The 19,150-nt window shown below is 41.6% G+C and overlaps 1 protein-coding gene across 1 annotated transcript; it reads right to left on the bottom strand.

Moving 5' to 3' along the window:
• Window positions 1–2,560: 2,560 nt before the first annotated feature.
• Window positions 2,561–10,030, bottom strand: LOC128786880 (uncharacterized). The gene is made up of 4 exons (XM_053940584.1): window positions 10,000–10,030; window positions 7,821–8,730; window positions 5,493–5,566; window positions 2,561–3,000 (listed from the first exon to the last, which is right to left on the bottom strand). The coding sequence occupies exons 1-3, from the start codon at window positions 10,028–10,030 to the stop codon at window positions 5,494–5,496; spliced, it is 1,014 nt and encodes a 337-aa protein (XP_053796559.1). The 3' UTR covers window positions 2,561–3,000; window position 5,493.
• Between the last annotated feature and the right edge of the window lie 9,120 nt (window positions 10,031–19,150).

Here is a 19,150-nt window from a genome sequence, read left to right as displayed (position 1 = left end):
TTGAATCAGGGCTACTGAACAAAACCTCAGTGTGTATATGCACCAAAGTTAGTCTTAAAACGTATATTCACTAAGTTGTCTGTAGAGATAGGGACTATCAAATGTCCTTGCCATAAGCTTGTACCAAAACATTCTCCTGAGTGCAAAGAATATGAAGAGTTAAACACTTCTCAAAACACTACAGACAGAGCACAATACTCTGTAAGGAATATTAATCGTCAAATGAGGACTTTAAGCTTCCTGGTGCCAAAAAATTAAAAATCCAACACCTTTGATGCATAGTTTGAGTAATTTTAAAGAAAAGAAAATGCAGGCAAGTTTTATTTTCTACTGACAGAAAACTTCCCTTTATTTGTTCATTGTAGAGCCTCACTGAATTTTTTCTTTATCACTGTTCCCTCCCAGAACATTTAAACTTATTTCTGCATGACTCTGCATATGCAACAGATGTAAATGCAAGAAGGAAGTCCTTAAAAACTATCTCCCAAAATGCACTCTGAGTTCCTTAGCACATTCCTTGAATCTCAGTGCTAACTTCATTTCAGCAGTTTTCAAGTATATTTTTACAAATTTCAAGTAAGAGAAACTGAAAGGCTTCCTCTTATGCACATTGAGGATCCTCAGTCCTCCCCTATGGATTAACATTATTTTCATATGTCTAAAAAAACACTTATTGACTGGGCAAAGGTAAACTGTTCATTGCCTCATGGCATAAATTTTTCTTTGAGAGGGAAACACATTTCAGCACTTCAAAACTCATTAAATAATTGATGTGTTTCAACTGCACTAAAAAAAAAAAACAGAACTAATTATGAATATCTGCCTAGTGAACCTCATACACTTGGGCTTATTCTACAAGGACTAACAATTATTTTACAGAAGTCTAGCACCTACCTTCAAATAAGCTAAGATGCAACTGTGAATAGTTTTAAGGCTTAACTCTTATGTTCAAGCAGTGAGAACTCCTACAATCTCAGGATTCTCCTGCATCCAGTAATAGCAGTTTGGGATTTATAATCACCTGGCACTGTTGCCAGGGTTTTTGGTCTCCAGGAAAAAAAAGTTAGATCCAGTGAACACAAAAGAGTTGCATTGAATTCAGTCAGACACAATAGCAACTGAAAGTGACCACCACAACCCAGCATAGATATGCAGAACAGAAGCATATGCAAGACTAGGAGGAAATAGAAAGTGTGGAGAAAATTCTGCAGGAAGGACAGAGAAGTCTTCTCAGGTGATTGTCCACAGAAAATGTTTTTACTTGCCAGCACAGAGCAGGGATGTATTGAACGTTTGGTACCAGGCTCATATTTCTTGCCAATATCAGAGTTTTTAATCCATGAATCCCAGAGAAAATGAGTAGGAAATTCTCTTTGCAAAGAGATATAGCAGACTGAGTTTGAGTTTTCAAGTCTGGGAGTGAATGTTGAAATGTATGCAATGGGTGACTGCTTATAGCTATTTCTATAAATAAACCCTGCATGATGGCAGATGCTTCAGGCACCTGAGGTAACTTTCCCATTGGTTTGTGGAGTTTTTTTCACTAATGAGAATAAAGACGCGGAAAAACTAATGAGATACATTCTTTCATGTGCATAAAATTATTATTTTAAAGATGGTGCTTAATGCAGCCCAGTAAGTAAGCTTGTTTTGCAGCAGTTCACCTTGCCACCATCAATAAAAGCCAGGTTATAACAACCTGCTGCACCAGAGCTCCTTGGGCTTGGATTTCCTGCTTGGGAGAAAAGGGTGGAAACAATTACCTAGTGATCTATAAGAGCATAAATATTTGAAGTCATGGGCACCTAACTTTCCACTATCTCCTTACCCCACATAGTTATTTACAGTAGCATAAATTTCAAGATTAACATTTTAGGTATCATTTCTGGTGGCGTGTTTAGTGTGAGCCAACTTACATCCAGAGCCTTATGCAAATGAAAAATATGCTATGAGATGGGGCAGACACATGAGCACTGTTTGGACAGGATGCTACAGACCTGTTGACTATTTCAAGGTAATTTAGAGTCAAGGGACCATCAGAAAATACTAACAAGTATTTTATTTGTTAGTATTATTCTGTGTTTACCTTTGAAAATGCCTTCAGGAAAAAGTTGTCACATTTCTGTTTCTTCCCCAAAGTAAACTTCCTTTTTCTTTTTCTGCTACACCTAAACAAGAGCTGCAGCAACAAGGCCTGCAGTGACAAGCACTGCAATTTTCATTGCAGTGACAATCATGGCACTGGGCTGTAAACTTCTCCAGAGAATCCACACCACCATGGATGGGATAAATGGCCTTGGTTTGTCTCTCAGAAGAGCAAAGAGGAGATGGAAGGGACTTTTCTCAGGAACTGCACCCATCATCACATTTCCTTTTCAAATAAATCTGGACTGCAGCAGGATTGATAGTGTGCCTGAGAGCTTAGGGAATCAATACAGGCAGCAGGAAAAGGCAAAGGCAAACTGCTGTAGCTTCTTAAATGAGAATTGATTTTTATTCATTGTCCATTCCCATGGCAAAGGAACAAGCTGATCACTTCATACGAAGAATAGAAGGGAGAATAATTCTCTGTCTCAGGAAAGGACAGGAGCTCAGTAGAGGTCACTAAGATCAACACAGTACTAAAGAAACCTTTTTTTACGTGACTTCCTGACAAAGCAAGTGGACTTGGTCTACTCAGCTGTCTGTCTGTCCTCCAACTTTGCTGCCAGAGGCTGCAAGGAAAGCAAGGTGCACGATCAAGGGAAAAAAACCCAAACATGTTCATGCATTTCCCAGGAACAAAGGAAGTTTGTAACATCTTGCAGGCAACGAGCTCTGCCTCTCCTGGAAGAAGCCCTGGAAGCAGCAACATCTCAATGTTTGGCACCAGTCAACACCATGAGTATCAGAGCTCTGTGGGTTTCCAGATATCCCACCTTGAAACTGCCTCAGCAGCTCCTCTGAAAGATGATTCCTCAGCCAGCTCCCTCTGACTGATTCTCCCATATGATAAGCAGCCTATATGGGGTGGAAGAAAATGTTTACTTCTTTAGGGCAGAAAAATGAAGCATAAGCAAGAAACAAGCACAAACCATACCCTTTCATTTGTGCCTTTCAGCAAGCTCCACACAGTCCTAAAACTCATTTTTCCCATAATTGCATACCAATTGTTATGATTAAAACAAAAACTATCAGTCCAGCTTTGCTGGTGAACAACTAAAGATGCTTAGTTTCTCCAATGCCTTCTGCAGTAGGAAAAATATATTCAAATACACACATATTTACATATCAATTTATTCACAAGGGTGTTTCACAAGCATGGAAAGGAGCTTATTTCACTACAGCAGAAGGTAAGAGGACTAAAATATCTTGTTTATCTCCATTGTACTTGATCTGTGGTGTGGTGTGTGCAGAGAGGCAGGTTGTCCAAGCCGTGCTGATATGGAACTGAGGCTAGGCAGAAGCTTAATGACATTCCTGAGCCTGCTAAATTTGTGTCTGTCCAAAACCCATCAGAGAAGTTGTCTGAAGCCCAGAAGACAAGTAGTGTTCATTCACAGTCAGTGGCTGGTGTGCTTCTCCCCTACCACAGTGGCATCAGTCTTTAGGTGTGGTGAAATTGGGGGTGTCATTCCTGAAAAGACAATGCAAGAGAAGCAAGGGAGAAGGGCACTCTCTACAGCTATGCTGTAAATATGTAGAACTGTATGTGTTGTGCGTGACTTTCAGACTGGCTGCAGAAAGCACTTGTTGAGGAGGACAGAAGACACTGTTCTGGGGAAGAGGATTTCTCAACATTTTCAGTGATAGTGGGATTTGTAACACACCTTCAGCCCCAATTTCCTTCTTCATGGCCCTCAATATCTTGGTCTGTCAGCTGGGAGCAACCAGCATATTCAGCCTAACTCTGAGTACTTTGAGGTCTTCCTTTGGAGCTCCCAAATGCCTGTTGTTTAGCTTTCTGAGTTTGTTAAATTTTAAAGAAAAAAAAACATGCCAGTGTAAACTGTTCCTTCTCTTAAATCTCTTCTCATTAAAAGGCATGGCTAGGGATGTATTAAAAATCTCAGATTTTTTTATGACCCATTCCTTTGCAAAAAAGCATGTAGACACTACTCTGGGATTTGGTGAGGGGGTTGTTTCTTGGGGGAAGGAATCATCCTGGAAAGTATGTTTCATCAGTACCCATAAAAGAGAGAAAAATATTTTGGATGGGAGATAAATCTGTCATGAAGTTGTCACAGCTGACAGATCTCTTTTTTGATACTACTCTATCTAGTTTGGTATTATCTTGTCACAGAAGTGTGTTTCTCACCGTTGTTTACAAAAAGGTTTTCTGTCCTATAAAATAATTAGAAACAATCACAGCCTAGCTTTGTGACTGGAGGAAAGGAGGAGGATCCAAGACACAGCTTTCATGACAGAAGGAGATGAAGATAATTAAAATTAACTATAAAATTTCTGAGTTAATTCTACAACTTGATTGTTCTTCCCATATCACAGAACTAGTATGGACCCAGCAGTTTTGGTCACAGCCTTTTCTTTGCATTTGCTCAATGAACTAACACCATGTCACATAATTGGCAGATTTGACTACATGATGATGATAATTGATATACTCAGCACAAACAGTTTATAAACTGCCAGAAAATCAACCAATTCATTAAAAATCAACATGCCTGCCCCCAGAGATCAAGATACTGGGTTATTTTGACTAAAAAAATTACAATAATTTGATTAGACAACCTATTATATGGAATTAAAGAACAAAAAAAAAAAAAAAAAGTGGCTTCAAGTGAGGCATACATATTTAAAGCCAGGAGAAAGAATTTTCATCAGTTAAGCTTAACTGAAAGATAAATTATACTCCTTTGAAGTATGGGATGGATCACAACAAGACATTTCAACACAGGGGAAAGATTTAAATGTTTTATGGGCATAGTACCACACAGTGCCTGACTGGAGATTCCTTTGTTAGCAACAAAACATACATCAATTAATTCCAAGCATTTTTAGAGGATGATGAAGTGCCGCTGTATTTCTTTTGATACCTTTGTGGAATATGAGTGCTCAGATGTCACCTCTGGTAAACACAGCTGGGGCTGGGGGATGAGCCAAACTCAAGAATAAGGTGCCCTACGCTGCTCAAGGGATTGGTGCTGGCAACAGTGTTTGAAAGGAGTCAGCTCATGACACGCCTTCTCAGACTCTTGGCAGAACTGCTCATGGCAGTAGGATCTTGCCCAATGCACTGCTCATTAAATCTCCTTATGTTTAAGCCCAAATATGTGTTTAGTATTAAGGGGTATGATTAAAGTCCACAAATATAAAATAAAAAGCTGACACTGTGGGGTCAATGAAAATGCATTTGTCATGATCCTTAGCATACAGAGGAAGTTGCAAAGTAATCACCTGCATCACTTCACACACATCTCACTGCTACTTCATGAAAACTACTGCATGAACGACACATTACAGGTATCGATGGATGCCATGCTTTCTTTTCATACCTTAGACAAATTGTTGACCTGAATGTATGCCAGCACTCCATGAGCAGCATTTTTCTTCTGAAGCTGTTCTAACTCTGTAAATAGGGAAACACATCAGTTACTCCAAGGGAGGGGAAGAGGTTGTGCCCTATGCCAAAGGATGCCAGGGATTAATGGTTTTACTTGCTCACCTAAAACCTTCCTAGAATGTAAAACAAGTTTTGAACACACTTTTGATTTGGGATACTGTTGTAGATGTCGGCAAACCCAATGGGAAGAATGATGATGTCTAACTCCATTTCAGAAGGCTGAATGATTTCTTTATTATAATTATGTTATAATACATTAATATTCTATATAAAAGAGGATACTAAATACTAGATGCTACTTTCTCTAACTATCATATCTCACTAACTCACAACTCGTGACCCTGTTTGCCAGAGTCCAGACACAGGTGGATCCGATTGGCCATCAGGCCCAAACAATCCACCATGGTCCAACCAAGTGCTCATTCTGGGTAAACAATTCTCCAAACACATTCCACAAGAGAAAAACAAGGAGCAGAAATAGAAATTGTTTTCTCTTTCATTTCTCTCTGTGCACCTCAGTAAAAAAACCTGAGAGAGAAATGTACTTGCCACATATCACCGTTTTAGTATAAATTAAAAAAAAATAAAATAAAAAAACTGCATCTGCAATTCTTCTGCAGGGTCCTGCAAAAGAGAGCAAACACATCTCAAGAGGTCCCCTTATCAATTTGCTAGTTATCAATCAAAAGCCAAATCAAATGCTGATGTGGAATGTTCAAAGAGATCCTTTACCTGCAAACCATCTATCAAATCTCTAAAACAAAACTTACAACATAAAAACCCAAACAACAGTTAAAAGAATGCTCAAATTTCAAAGTCCAAACTGTTATGAACAGTTTCCAGGTGTTCCCCAGAGACACGGGCAGGGCTTTCCTAGTTCCCAAGGCAACACTAAAAGAAAACTACTAACTCTAGCTAAGTACCCATATTGAAATGCTAATTAGCTAATTGCTCTGTTTGTTTTCTCTAAACTACCTGGCCTCCCACCCCTCCACGCTGCCATTCTGGGACTAACATGCAAATAAAAACCCCTTAGGATCATGGGAGTATTTTTAGGAGATAAAAATTAATATAAATCAAAAACTGAACACAATAGAGGAGTCTAGACAAATGCCCTAGCTGAGGAAGAGGGAAACACATCCCCTGACTGGCTTTTAACCGTCACCATCACCTAAGAAAGAACAGACTATATTAGGCTCTGAGAAGCAGGGCGATAGAGACAGAGAGCCCTGGTGCTGCCACCACGGAAGGAGCGGGGACAGCTGTTGTTCTGGACTTCAGCAACAGATTCTGCACACCACGCCTGCTCATCCTCTGGCCACCGGTGTGCCAGAAGGAAAGGAGAAAGGACAGCTGCTGAGGAGAAAGGACAGCTGCTGCTCGGAACTCCAGTAACCGACTCTGCACGCCGCCTTCCTTCCGGCTGCCTGGGAAAGCTACGACCACGGGGGCGAGCTCTACGTCGAGCCCCCTGCCCAGCTGATCTTTTTAATAAAGAGCTGAACATTAATAAAGGCATTAGCCCTGTTCATTTCACAAACAACTGATTAAAAACCCATAAACAAAACCCAAATGTGGCATCATATAATTATCTAATACCAAAACACTGAATGTCATCCCAGAGACTGCAACAACTGATAAAACCAACTCGGGGCTGATCGTCAACCATGCAAACATACCTTTCTTGTGCAAAAAACCATCACCAAATTAAAAAAAAAAACCTGAAAAAATCTCTGAAATGCCATGCCCAAAACTCTTAAATCAACCACTTTTTTTTTTTTTTTTTTTGTCTTTTCAACCACCTCTATTTAATTAATCTTAAATCTAATTTATTGGTTTTTTTGTTTTGGTTTGGGTTTTTTTTTTTGTTTTTTTTTAATCTCGGACTCAGAATGCCCAGCAAGTAGCAGGCTTTAAGACCCTGCGCAGCTAGCGGCCCCGGTCCATGCGGGCGGAGCCAAGATCCCAAACTCGGCCGTGGGGCACACGGGGTCCTCCGGCCGGGGGGCTAGGACCAATCGGTCCCAGCCCGACCGGCGGGGCGGGATCTTCATCTTCACAACCCGCCTCCACCACGCGGCCAGTGTCACGGCAACTCTTCCAGCATTGTGTCCACCCCGCACCGCGCCTGGCCGTGGCCGCAGCCACAGCCTCTCAGGACGCGGTTGCCCCCGCCCCTCAAACGAGGGCATGACACAAGAACTGCCCCAGGGCTCAGCAGAGAAGGTGTTTTCCCCAGAGGAATGTTGATTCTCAGGACCTGCGGCACGGTTGGGCCGGCACGCAGCTCAGACCCCTGGCGGCAGCACCCCCACGCTCTCCGGGCACAAGACCAGCGGCAGCATTCCCAGAACTCATCGCCCCCGCCCCCCAAACGTGAGCGGGAGGGGCGAGGTGCCTCGAGCTCCGGCGAGAATCCTCCACCCAAGCAAGAACTGGACCAAGAAAAACACTGTTCCCCAGAAAGGCACTAAACTTCATAACTTTCACTTTCGCGGCAGCTGCAAGGAGCTGCCGAGGAGAGCCAGCACCAGAGAACAGGCTGGGAGGGGACCCCGGGCTGATTGGAGACGGCGGGGTCCGCTCCAACGCGGCCCCAGGCTGCTGCTGCTCGCTGCTGTTGCTGTTGGCAGCGCCTGGCGACCCGGCGAAAGCCGCGGGAGGCGGCGGGGCAGCCGGGACCAGCGGGGTCGGTGCGGGCGGCGAGGCGCGCATCACAGCCGATGTCGGCGGCGGAGCCGTCGCGGGGAGGTCCTCGGCCGGCGCCGCAGGCAGGGGGTCTTCTATATCATCACAGCTCGCATCGGGAACAGGCTCCGAACCGGCGGTTGGGGCCACCGGCGCGGCGGAACCGACCGCTGTGGAGGGATCAGCCGCTGGTGCAGGGGGCGCAGCCGCCGCCGCGGGAGCGATGACGGGCGGTGCTGGAGGCGTGGCTGACAACTCCGAGGCAGGGGCCGGCGCGGGAGCCGGCGCAGGTGGCGTCTTCGCCCCTGCCGAGGTGGCTTCAGGCTGGCTCTCAGCGGCGGGTGTGTCTCCCAGCTCCGAATGGGCAGGAGGAGGAGGAGGCACGGGTGCAGGCAGGGAAACCGGCGGGCGGAGCGGCGTCTCCGCCTCCGCCGGGAGTGGCCCCGCACCCTCCGAAGGAATGTGGAGGCGGGGCTCCCTCGCTGCAGGAGCAGGAGGAGGAGGTGGAGGTGGTGGAGGAGGAGGAGGAGGAGGTGGAGGAGGAGGAGGCGGAGGCTCTCTCGGCGCAGAAGCAGAAGAAAACTTCTGAGCCACGGACAAAGGCTCTGCCCGCCCCCCCCCCCCTTTTCGCAGCAAAGACTGGATTATGGGAAAGGAGGTCCATTTCTGGACTATTGGAAGAAGCTCTAAATAAACTTTCACGTATCGAAACGCCCAGAGATCTCGCATGATGCTTTGCCTGATGAGGAAATACAGGGATCTCCAAGCCTCTGTATTCAGGGAAAAAGCCAGATCCCCGAAAAAAGCACTGTGATAAATTGAGGCGAATAATTTGATTCAGCCTTTTTAAGGTCAATTAGAATTTTATTAATTACAGCAAGCAGTAGCAAGCAAAACAGCGCTGGGTGGGTAGGGGTCTCCTAACCGCCCCTCCTGCAGTGTCCCACACTGCAGTGCCCCACACCCCACTCCCTTATTCAGTTTCTTTTTATAGTTTCTTGGAGGTTTCTTCATTCGTGTCTTTTGCGATAGCGGTGTGCGTAGCTTGAGCATCTCTCTGCGTCGTTTCTGCGTTGTGTCGAGGCAGGTGATCGCTGATTTCACAATCGGCTCCGGACAGTGATGGGCGTACCTGGAGCACTCCTACGTTGTCTAGTCTGGTGGCCGTTGCCTGGTGGTCGCTGATTTCATAATCAGCTCCGGCCATCCCCCAACATCCTTAGCCTGTGTCTGCAAAAAAGCTACGAAAAGCTCCCTATATGGTGATTAATCATACTTGTGATCTTGCGGTTTTGCAATATGTCTATAGCCTTGCGGTTTGTAGCAGTTGCTTTTTTTTTTTTTTTTGTCCTCCCTTATCTCCTAACAAGCAGGCTAGTCCCTTATACTTTAATTTTTATATTTCCTCCTTTAATATTCCAATTCTTTTGATGAACAAACAAGTTACCACAGTTTATCACAAGCACGACTGTCTGCATATTCAAGAAACTCCAAAAAATCATCATCAGGGATAGAAATTCCAGTGACCCGAGCCAAATCTCTCCCAATGGCAAGTATAGGGCCATGTACACAAGAAAAACCAATGTCGAAATCTGCAGACATCTCTTCCCAAGGTTAAAGTCCATCCCAGATCAGGGTAGTACTATTATCAGAAAATCAGTACCTTTCAAAGGAAGGCAGAGGCGTCCAGTTATGGCAAACTGCTCGGGGCTGCACCTGGTCCTATAGAGAGGGTTCCCACGGCGTCTTACCTCCCCTGTCCCTCGCAGGGACGTCGGACATGCCTTTTCAAGAGGGTTCACCTCCTTTCCCGTGTTAAATCACGGCTGTGGACCAAACCAGGTCCTGGTTCTTCATCCAACGTTCGGGGTCACCACTTGTTGTAGATGTCGGCGAACCCAATGGGAAGAATGATGATGTCTAACTCCATTTCAGAAGGCTGAATGATTTCTTTATTATAATTATGTTATAATACATTAATATTCTATATAAAAGAGGATACTAAATACTAGATGCTACTTTCTCTAACTATCATATCTCACTAACAACTCGTGACCCTGTTCTCCAGAGTCCAGACACAGGTGGATCCGATTGGCCATCAGGCCCAAACAATCCACCATGGTCCAACCAAGTGCTCACTCTGGGTAAACAATTCTCCAAACACATTCCACAAGAGAAAAACAAGGAGCAGAAATAGAAATTGTTTTCTCTTTCATTTCTCTCTGTGCACCTCAATAAAAAATCCTGAGAGAGAGAGAGAAATGTGCTTGCGATAGGATACAGGTCTGCTTACCAGGGTAAAATGTTTGACACCTGATTGTGCAGCAGTTTGATTGTTCCCCCTTTTGCTTTTAGTGCATTCTGAATTAAAGTATTTTATCACTTGTTTCATGCATGAGCTGAGAATTTTGATCCAATATGCACTGAAAGCTTTTGACTGATCTATCAAGTTAATTACTCCTGAAATACTGAGGTCAGCGAGGCAGGCCCTGGGACTGCCTTGAAAAGCCAGGAGCAGTATTTGAGTGGGGATTGTTGTCTTTTCTTTTTTTATAACTTTCTGGTTTGCTCTGGTGGCTGTGAGAATGCAAAGAAGCATTGGTTTGTTTAGAAATTATTTATATGAAGAAAAATTAATGTACATGATGGTAGTGATATAGAAGACATCAGAATCACATACAAAACACCAAATATTTTTACAAAAACAGATTTCTTCCTTCAGAACAAGCATTGGTACTCGTTTCTCACTCATCCCTAGCTCTTTTTGTATTAAAATGCTTTTCACAAAGCTAAATTAATAAAGACAAAAATCAGTTTTATGACAATTGTCAGAAATCAGAACTGATACATCACATATATGTTTTCCAGATTTAAATCTGTATGTGCTTCCAGCTTCCTTGATCCAGTTATTTATTGTACTCAAAATCAGGTCTGTTTAGAACTTATATTTGGCTGGACAGCTAACAGCTGCTTAGAAAGCTGTTAAAAGAAAGATTTATGCTTTCTTACCCTTTCAGCATTTCCAACAATAAATTTTTCTCTTTATTACAATTCAGAAACCACTGAGAAGACAGGCTATTACAGATTTCAGCCCCCCTGTAAAAATTTAACTCTCTTTGTACATTCAGTTGTTTTTAAATTGTATAGTCTAAGTGAAAAGGCTCAGCGATTGAAGAGGGAATGCTTACAATGCAAATAAATCAGGAAGATTAAAAGTTACAAATACAATTTTGATACAAGAATTTCTTTAGTTTCTGAAAGTAACTCACTACCTGATTCTAGTAGCATTTTTGCATGATGGGGAGCATCTTTTCCAGACATGATTAATGATAGTTTAAATTTGCATCTATTCTTTGAATAGCTTGGACACAGCTGGAAAAAATATTAGTTGTCAATGTCCCCCCTGACCCTAAATAAAAATGTGCAACAGCTATTCATTAAAGGATACAGAAACATAAATAATCCCTAGAATTTCCCAGTGTATAACATATTTTTGTTCTTATCAGAAAATGCAAAGATTCCTGCAGCACAGGAAAAAGGATGAAAGCTAACTTCCCACTGGAGTCCTACCTTTACCAATTTGGCTTCTCTGGAGTGAAGAGGAAGCAAGGGCCTTGCAGACTGTTTTTCTCTTCTCTGCCCTCCTTCTAAATGTATTTGAGTCTTACCTCCTTGTCAATTTCTTGTCATCCCTTGACATTTTTGTTCTTGAAAACTGCAGCTAAAATTAATTAACTAGCAATACTGATAACATTATTATCATTGTGCCTACTGTTTAACACCTGCATTGTCACATAAGCAAGAACTATATTTTTCAGGACAGTGCAGAGATACTCCAAAAGATGGTATTTACTTCAAAACACAACTGTATGAGGATGAAAAGGGAAAAAACAAGGAAGAGGGAAGGTATGCACAGCATTTATAATCTAGCCAGCATGTAGTGCAACTGAACCTATTAAAATGGAAATCATATGAGAACTTACACCATGACACAGAAAGGGTCAGAGGTCAGATTTTGAAAATCCTAATTCAGAAAGGAGACGAGTCTTGCAGACCAGAGGCTTCCGCAGAAGCTGAGCTAAGCTTTTATGGAATGTAATCTTTGTCAGTGTTCAGGAGGGCAGCTGGGTTTAGCAGCTTGGGACATCAATCAGTGATCTTTGGTCTCCCAGCCAGATACACCCTGGTGGGAGGGAAACACAGCTTGTGCCTCAACAAGTACTTCAAGGCGGTTGACAGTACATGTGGGAAAATGCTTCCATTTTAAACACCAGCACTTCTGGCCAAGGAGTGAGAATGCATTCCCCCGTCCTATCCCTAACTAGTGAGCTGCTGGACTTCTAGTGCTCCATCATCTCTGTGTGGATACCTGTGGAACTGTGATCAGGAATGCAGTGATCAAGTGATGCCCCTCTTTAGGAGGGGCTAAGTAAAAAGCAAAGTAGGAAGTGTTTTTGTAAAACCATCAGAAGTTTATTCTGATCCTGAATATGGTAAATACAGCATCTTACAACCAAGATCAAAAAAACCCCAAAAAAATAAGTATAGGCTTCTTCAGTGTGTTGGCACCTTTCTAACAAGATTTATTTGCACTTCCTGGTGTATCTTGATTTGAGTAGCATAAAAATATAAATCCATAAGTGTGAATGAAATTCATAAAGACCTACAGCACTAGTATCCTTTAAGTTACCTGTTACATATTTAAAGATCTTACAGTTATTTTTAAGCATTACTTAAATTCATTCATACCTCTTCAGTTCTTCACCTTCCAAGAAGAAAAAAACAAGTTGACATTTTCCATTCAGTCTGTGTTGTTATAATAAATAATAACAAACTTGAGACCCAGGGACTCCTAGCATAGGAAATGAAAAGAATCTTACCCTGTAAGTTTGGATCATTCCTTGCAGTTAGTAGAGATGACTTTGGATTCTGGGTTCAAGTGCTTTTCGGATTCTTCAGGACTCCCTAGTAGGAGGACACTGAAGGAGTTTGGGATCTGTCAAGGCGACATTGACAACATAATTTGAATCAAAATAAGGATAAAAATAAAAACCTAAAAGATCCTGATAACTCCAATCATATTAGTGCAAAGGAAAGTTTTTATAGGAGGAGGGGGAGAATGATGCTACTGGGATATTATGAAGTTTGTGGACATAGAGATCCCATTTGTCCCCCATGTAGCTGTTATGACTCTGCTTGGCAGGCAGGAAGAGTCATTGAGGTGGGAAGAGTAAAGAGGGTGCATTCCACGTCCATCTCCAGGGCTGGAGCAGAGAAGCTGTGCAGCTGACAGTCATCCTGCTCTTGGGATGACAACAGAGGTAAAGGGAATGGGGGAGAGAGAGGGAACTGGGCAGACTCTGACAGAAGGTGGCACAAGCACTGCAAACTTTTGAGACTGTTGATATGTATCATGGTTTGAGGCTGGCACAAGCAAGATAAAATACAGTTGTTGGTAACTATAAAAACAACTGACTGACAACTAGTAGTTTTTCTGAAGCACTGTGCAAACAAGGAACTTTGTGACAGTAATTTTATTAAATGTAAATTTTGATATATTACCTGATTTGGTGGGCATTACTGTGAGATTCTGAATGTAGCTACTGAATCACTGTGTTAATTTACTTTTTATTCTCTTAGTGCATTGAATATTCCTATTTTAGACCTCACACAATTTTATCATAATTTTATCAGTTGTTTGCATGGTAAGATTTGCATGCTCTTAAATACAGAATTATGGACCTGGCACTACCAGAGACTGTTGCAGATGCAAATCTCACTATCAAACCTCTGCCCACAAGCTTTTCCAAACAAGACAGCAGGGAGTAGTTTATCCCTATATCTGAAAGCAAAAGGTCTGAGGAAGACCCTTATGCTTGGTGGCTACAAGAAGCAAAAAAGTTTTTTCCCTGGAGTTGAGTCTGTAGTTGTTTATTCACACAGCCAGCCAATGAACCACAGAGACCTGGCAGTCACTTGTTCAGTGAATGGAGAATTACTCCTCTATTTCATACTTCCATTTCTGACAAAACATCCTTCATACTGAACTAAGTGTGAGGAACCAGAGAAATTCCTGGGAATTAAGGGTTTGAAGCTGCTGAAAAGAAATAAAACAGTGATAGTGGGTATAAACTAATGGCAGAAACTCTCCCAGCTAACCTTTTCATTGCCCACAGAACTAAGAATATATTCCAACAGCCCTATGAACTAGAAAACTTAGTGATTAAACCCTAGAGCTAATTGGGTTATTTAATCATGAATATAAACTATTTCTAGTCTCAACTCACAGAATTGAGTAACTATTTTTGGAGAAAATAAGTGGAAGGAAAGGCAGATAAGTTTGTCTTTCTAGACTTGTGAGCTGAGCATGAGCCCCCTTGTGAAGAACTAGGGCAAAATTTTTTCCCCTGCTTTTAGCTTCTCAACAATATTCAAAATGTTATGTTTAGAATATTAGCTAGAGAAAGCAAAGGCACAAAGGAGAGGGAGGACAGACACTCTGCTAAAAAGTAATAATCACAAATATCAATATAATCTCATCTCCTGCAAGATGCCTGGCATGGGCCACCCTTCTCTCCCCAGTCCTTGCCAACACAAAGTTGTAGCAGTGCTCAACAGCAAGCACACTGCCACAGCTCCCTCCTTTTAAAAATAAACACATCTATGCAAAGTCACAACAAATTAGGAACTTCTTATTTCTGTTCATTGAGCTTGATGGAATCAATAGTCAGCAGGGAGCTGGCAATGGATTTATTAAAGCAGCTCTCAAGGCCTCAGTCATAGGAGTGAGAAGTCACCTACTGGCCTAATTTCCCTGTAAACGGGAAACTGGGCTAAAATAAATCTCATTTCAAGTGAAAATAATGGATAATACTCACCTTACATTGCATTCTTTTGCCATCTAAAGCAGCTGAGCTTTTCCCTAAATAATTCATGAAAGGCTGTTCAATGACCAAGATCTGATAACTGTATTGTCTTGTCTTGTGAAAAGAAACTAAAATAAAACCAGAAAAACAGTCTGTGGCATTTCATGCTTATTTTTTGCCTGTCTGAAGAACATAAATCCATTTAAGTAGATTTGCTTTTGATTGAAACCAGTGTGTTTCATCTGACACATTAGAAATTCAGATGTCTGCAAAGAAGGTGTTTTTCCTTTTCTCTTGATGTGCAAGTGCATAACACTAGAGCTTTATATTTATTAGAAATGTTCAGTCAAATGTTCAACTGCAGTCTGAGTCTGCAGTTCTCTGGATATGTCACATATTAACAGGGCTGGGAATAAAAGTCAAACACAGTACCAGATATGAAATATGATAGTGCTGTAAAATTATAAAGGATAGATAGAACTTCTCACTTTATTACTATCGTAACAAACTTTTTTACTGAGGAAGCCACAAACAAATAGAAGAATCTATTGTGCTGGGCACCATTCAGGTTCTTAACTGGGAAATTAATCTTACCCCAAATATTTTTCAATCCATGGCCTTGTAGGAATGCTCTTTCTGACCTTATTCTTGGAGCTGCTCCACTGACAGCAGTGCTGTCACAGTGATAAAGTTGTGCTTGTATGCGCTGCAGAATTGGAGCTTTAAAAGATGAAACAAGAAAAGGGTCACAGCCTGCAGGGATCTGATTCTCCATCATATTTAATGGCTAGGAAACCAAGGCAGAGATTACTTTGGGCCACCACGGTCAGAGGTCATCATTAGCCCTGGCAATAACTAGCAGACATTTCTTGGCATTTTTAGCAGGGAGACCAAAGGTCCAAATGGGCTTGGTAGACAGAATGTTGCTTTGGTAATCCTATACATTTTTTAATTATTATAAAAATAATTAAATTTTGTATTAATACATCATTAAGTTTTAGTCATAAAAGCAAATTAAGGCATTTTCTCTGCAGAAATGTGAGTACTTTTCTGGAAAGGTAATAATACAAATGTTGTTCTCAATAACTAACAATCACTTGAAGCTGCTATTCCCACACCAACAGACTTTGGGATAATAAAAAAGAATCTAAATATAATAATTTTAACTATGAAATGTCACCCACTCTCCAGATTGTCCAAAGGCATTTTTAACAGTTTAATAATAAAAGTACAATTTAAACTACATTAGAGAAACAGAGTAAATTACAAGTTTTGGTCTGAGTGTGTAAATTATGGATTTGAAACATTAAAAATTAACCAGGGAAGGCAATGCAAACAATTGAATGGAACATTTGAAGGGGTTAAGGAACTTGAGCTCTGGTCCCAGCTCACTGATGTATTTATTCTTCCTGTGGCACCTGAGTGAACAGCTCTTGACTTTAGAAGTTATTTTCTGAAGCTTCCACATCACTGTGGTTTGAACCAGGCAGGAAAGATAAAACATCTGTGTCATCTTTTTTGTTTGTTTGTTTGTTTTTTGTCTCCAATAATGGCATCTAATAACTGAGGTCTGCTAGATCCAGTAGAGTTGGTCTCCAAAACAGGAAGGCTTTAGTGGGAAATGCAATGGGGCATCACTGAAAGGTCATAGTGAAGTTCATGCCCATGGGAAGAGCAGGAAGGATTGTTTGACTGAGGTACCATGAAAAGCCTTATTTAGACATGAGTTGGGGCATAAGTTTCATGTTGCTTGAAACCATCTACCAGAGTCAGTAGAAAAGGTTTTTGACAGGGCACATACTACTCGACCATTCTTTAATGGTCGAGACACTTTTTAGGTCAAAATGTCCTATGGCAGCATGCAGGTCAGAGGAGGATATCTTCCCTGGTTCCTGTCGCCTTTTAGGGATTCCAATGCCTTGCAATGGGAAGGTGCTGCCCCTGCACATGACTCTTTCCCCATTAATTACAGGCATGGAGACATGCTGGAGACAAAATTTTTCAGAAAGCATGAATAGCTTTCACAGCCACATGTCCCAGGAAAACTACATTCCCTTGCCAGCTTGTGTTTGTTTCTTGCAATTAGACCGACTGGAATTCTCTACATTAAAAGAACATGCAAATAGCACCAGGAACAAAGATAGGATGGCAGTGGAACAGACAATTGCTCATTCTGTCTGGAGATGAGTCTGAATGGCAGTGACAGATAATTCCAGAAGTGGGAAGATTCAAATTAAATGAAAAGTGAAAATAAGCAATACAGTCAGAGCAGTGTCAATAGTGTTACATAATTTCATATGCAGATTTGGTTTATCCTTGTCTGCCCCTAGTTTGCATGGACCCACTAAAAGGCTAAATCTAAAGGCCTGTCCCTGCACTGTGGAATTACTGAAGACACAAGAACGTTCTCTGTTGCTGCTGTTTTTCACTGCTCTCTGCATAGTGCAATGTCTTACATGTGGTTCAAGAATTATAGATTAGGTGTCAGTAAATGGGGAAAAAAATGGCTTTGAAGTGAATGTTTCTTTTATAAATGTGATTTCAGATGAAGGTATATTGCAAGCTGCCACACAACACATTCAGCAAGTACTGCCTTGCTATCATAAGACATTATTCTGCCTCCAAATTTGATTTGTGTGGGGAGGAAACCAGGAGAGAGTTCCTCCTAAATTACACTGTTGACTTATTTTGCCACTGAATTCCAACATACCAAGGGTGCATCACTAAACAATGTTTAGTTGCATAATCTTTTTGAGGTTATGCAACTATAATGTCTCATTGCACAGAGTCTACTTCTTCCACCAGAGTTTATATCTATTCAAATTTTATTGCATCAATGTTTTGTCTTTTAAGAAAAATGTTCACAGTACAATCTTGGACTCCTGATTTCACATTTCACATTAAGTTATGCTGTTTTAAGAATAGTTATGCTTAGCATTTCCATTTCTCTGGCTTCCTATCAAATACTTACTGCCTCATTCCAGAACGCCTTTGAAAACCCGTACCTTGGATTCTTAAATTGATTTACTCTGACCCTTTATAATTTGCATTGCACAATACTGGAGTCAAAACTGGTAAAAGCAGAAAAGAGGGGTACTTCATTCACCTTTTTTTTTTTGTATGTGTATAATTACTCATTGTAAGGTCAAGCAGTGCACAGTATAGAAACACAGGATGATAACACAGACTCATAAAATGGCTTCGGTTGCAATAGATCTTAAATATCATCCAGTTCCAACCCCCAGCCATGGGCAGGGACATGTCCCACTAGATCAGCTTGCTCATAGCCCCATTCAACCCAGTCCTGAACTGCCAGGGATGGGACATGCACAGCTTCTCTGGGCAACCTGTGCCAGTGCCTCAGCAGCCTCACAGTAAAGATTTTTTCATAAGAAAAACCTACCTAAAAAGAAAAACGTTCTAATCTAAACCTACCCACTTTCAGCTTGAATCCATTCCACCCTCCTCCTGTCACTTGTAAAAAGTCCCTCTTCTTTTTTCTTGTAGGCTCCCTTCAGGTACTGGAAGGCTGCAGTTACATGACCCCAAAGCCTTTCCTGCTCCAGAATGAACAATTCCAATTCTTTCAGCCTTTCTTTTCCATCTCTCTGATCATGTCCATGTCCATATACATTCTCTGAACTTACTCCAACAGATCTATGTCCTTCCTGTGCTGGGACCCCAGAGCTGGATGCAGCCCTGCATGTGAGGTTTCAGCAGAGCAGAGCAAAGGGGCAGAATCCCCTCCCTGGCCCTGCTGGCCACACCTGGCTTTGGGTGTAACCCAGGATGCAATTTGCTTTCTGGGATATATATATATATATATATATGTGTATATATATAGAGGCAATTCTTCTGTAGTTCTCAAACTATTTTCTTATCTAAATAGGTTTCTGATGAGATATACAGACTAACTCTCTTTTATGGAATGTTTAGCAATGCTCGGTATTTCATTCCCAGAGGGAAGGGAAAGAAGATGCATTCAAAATTGTAAAGGCCTTTGGGAACTGGGATTATTTAAAACATAATCTCTAGG

The sequence above is a fragment of the Vidua chalybeata genome, chromosome 4, assembly GCF_026979565.1.
Source record: "Vidua chalybeata isolate OUT-0048 chromosome 4, bVidCha1 merged haplotype, whole genome shotgun sequence".
Classification (NCBI taxonomy): domain Eukaryota; kingdom Metazoa; phylum Chordata; class Aves; order Passeriformes; family Viduidae; genus Vidua; species Vidua chalybeata.
This window is presented reverse-complemented; position numbering and strand designations above follow the sequence as displayed.

Bases quoted from the DNA above. Each gene is read 5' to 3' on its own strand.
- LOC128786880 (XM_053940584.1), bottom strand. From the start codon at position 10,030: ATGTCCGACGTCCCTGCGAGGGACAGGGGAG. The intron at 8,731-9,999 runs GTAAGACGCCGT...CTGCTCCTGCAG, and splicing joins CCCTGCGAGGGACAGGGGAG to CGAGGGAGCCCCGCCTCCAC. The intron at 5,567-7,820 runs GTCCTGAGAATC...CCCTATTTACAG, and splicing joins CCGGCCCAACCGTGCCGCAG to AGTTAGAACAGCTTCAGAAG.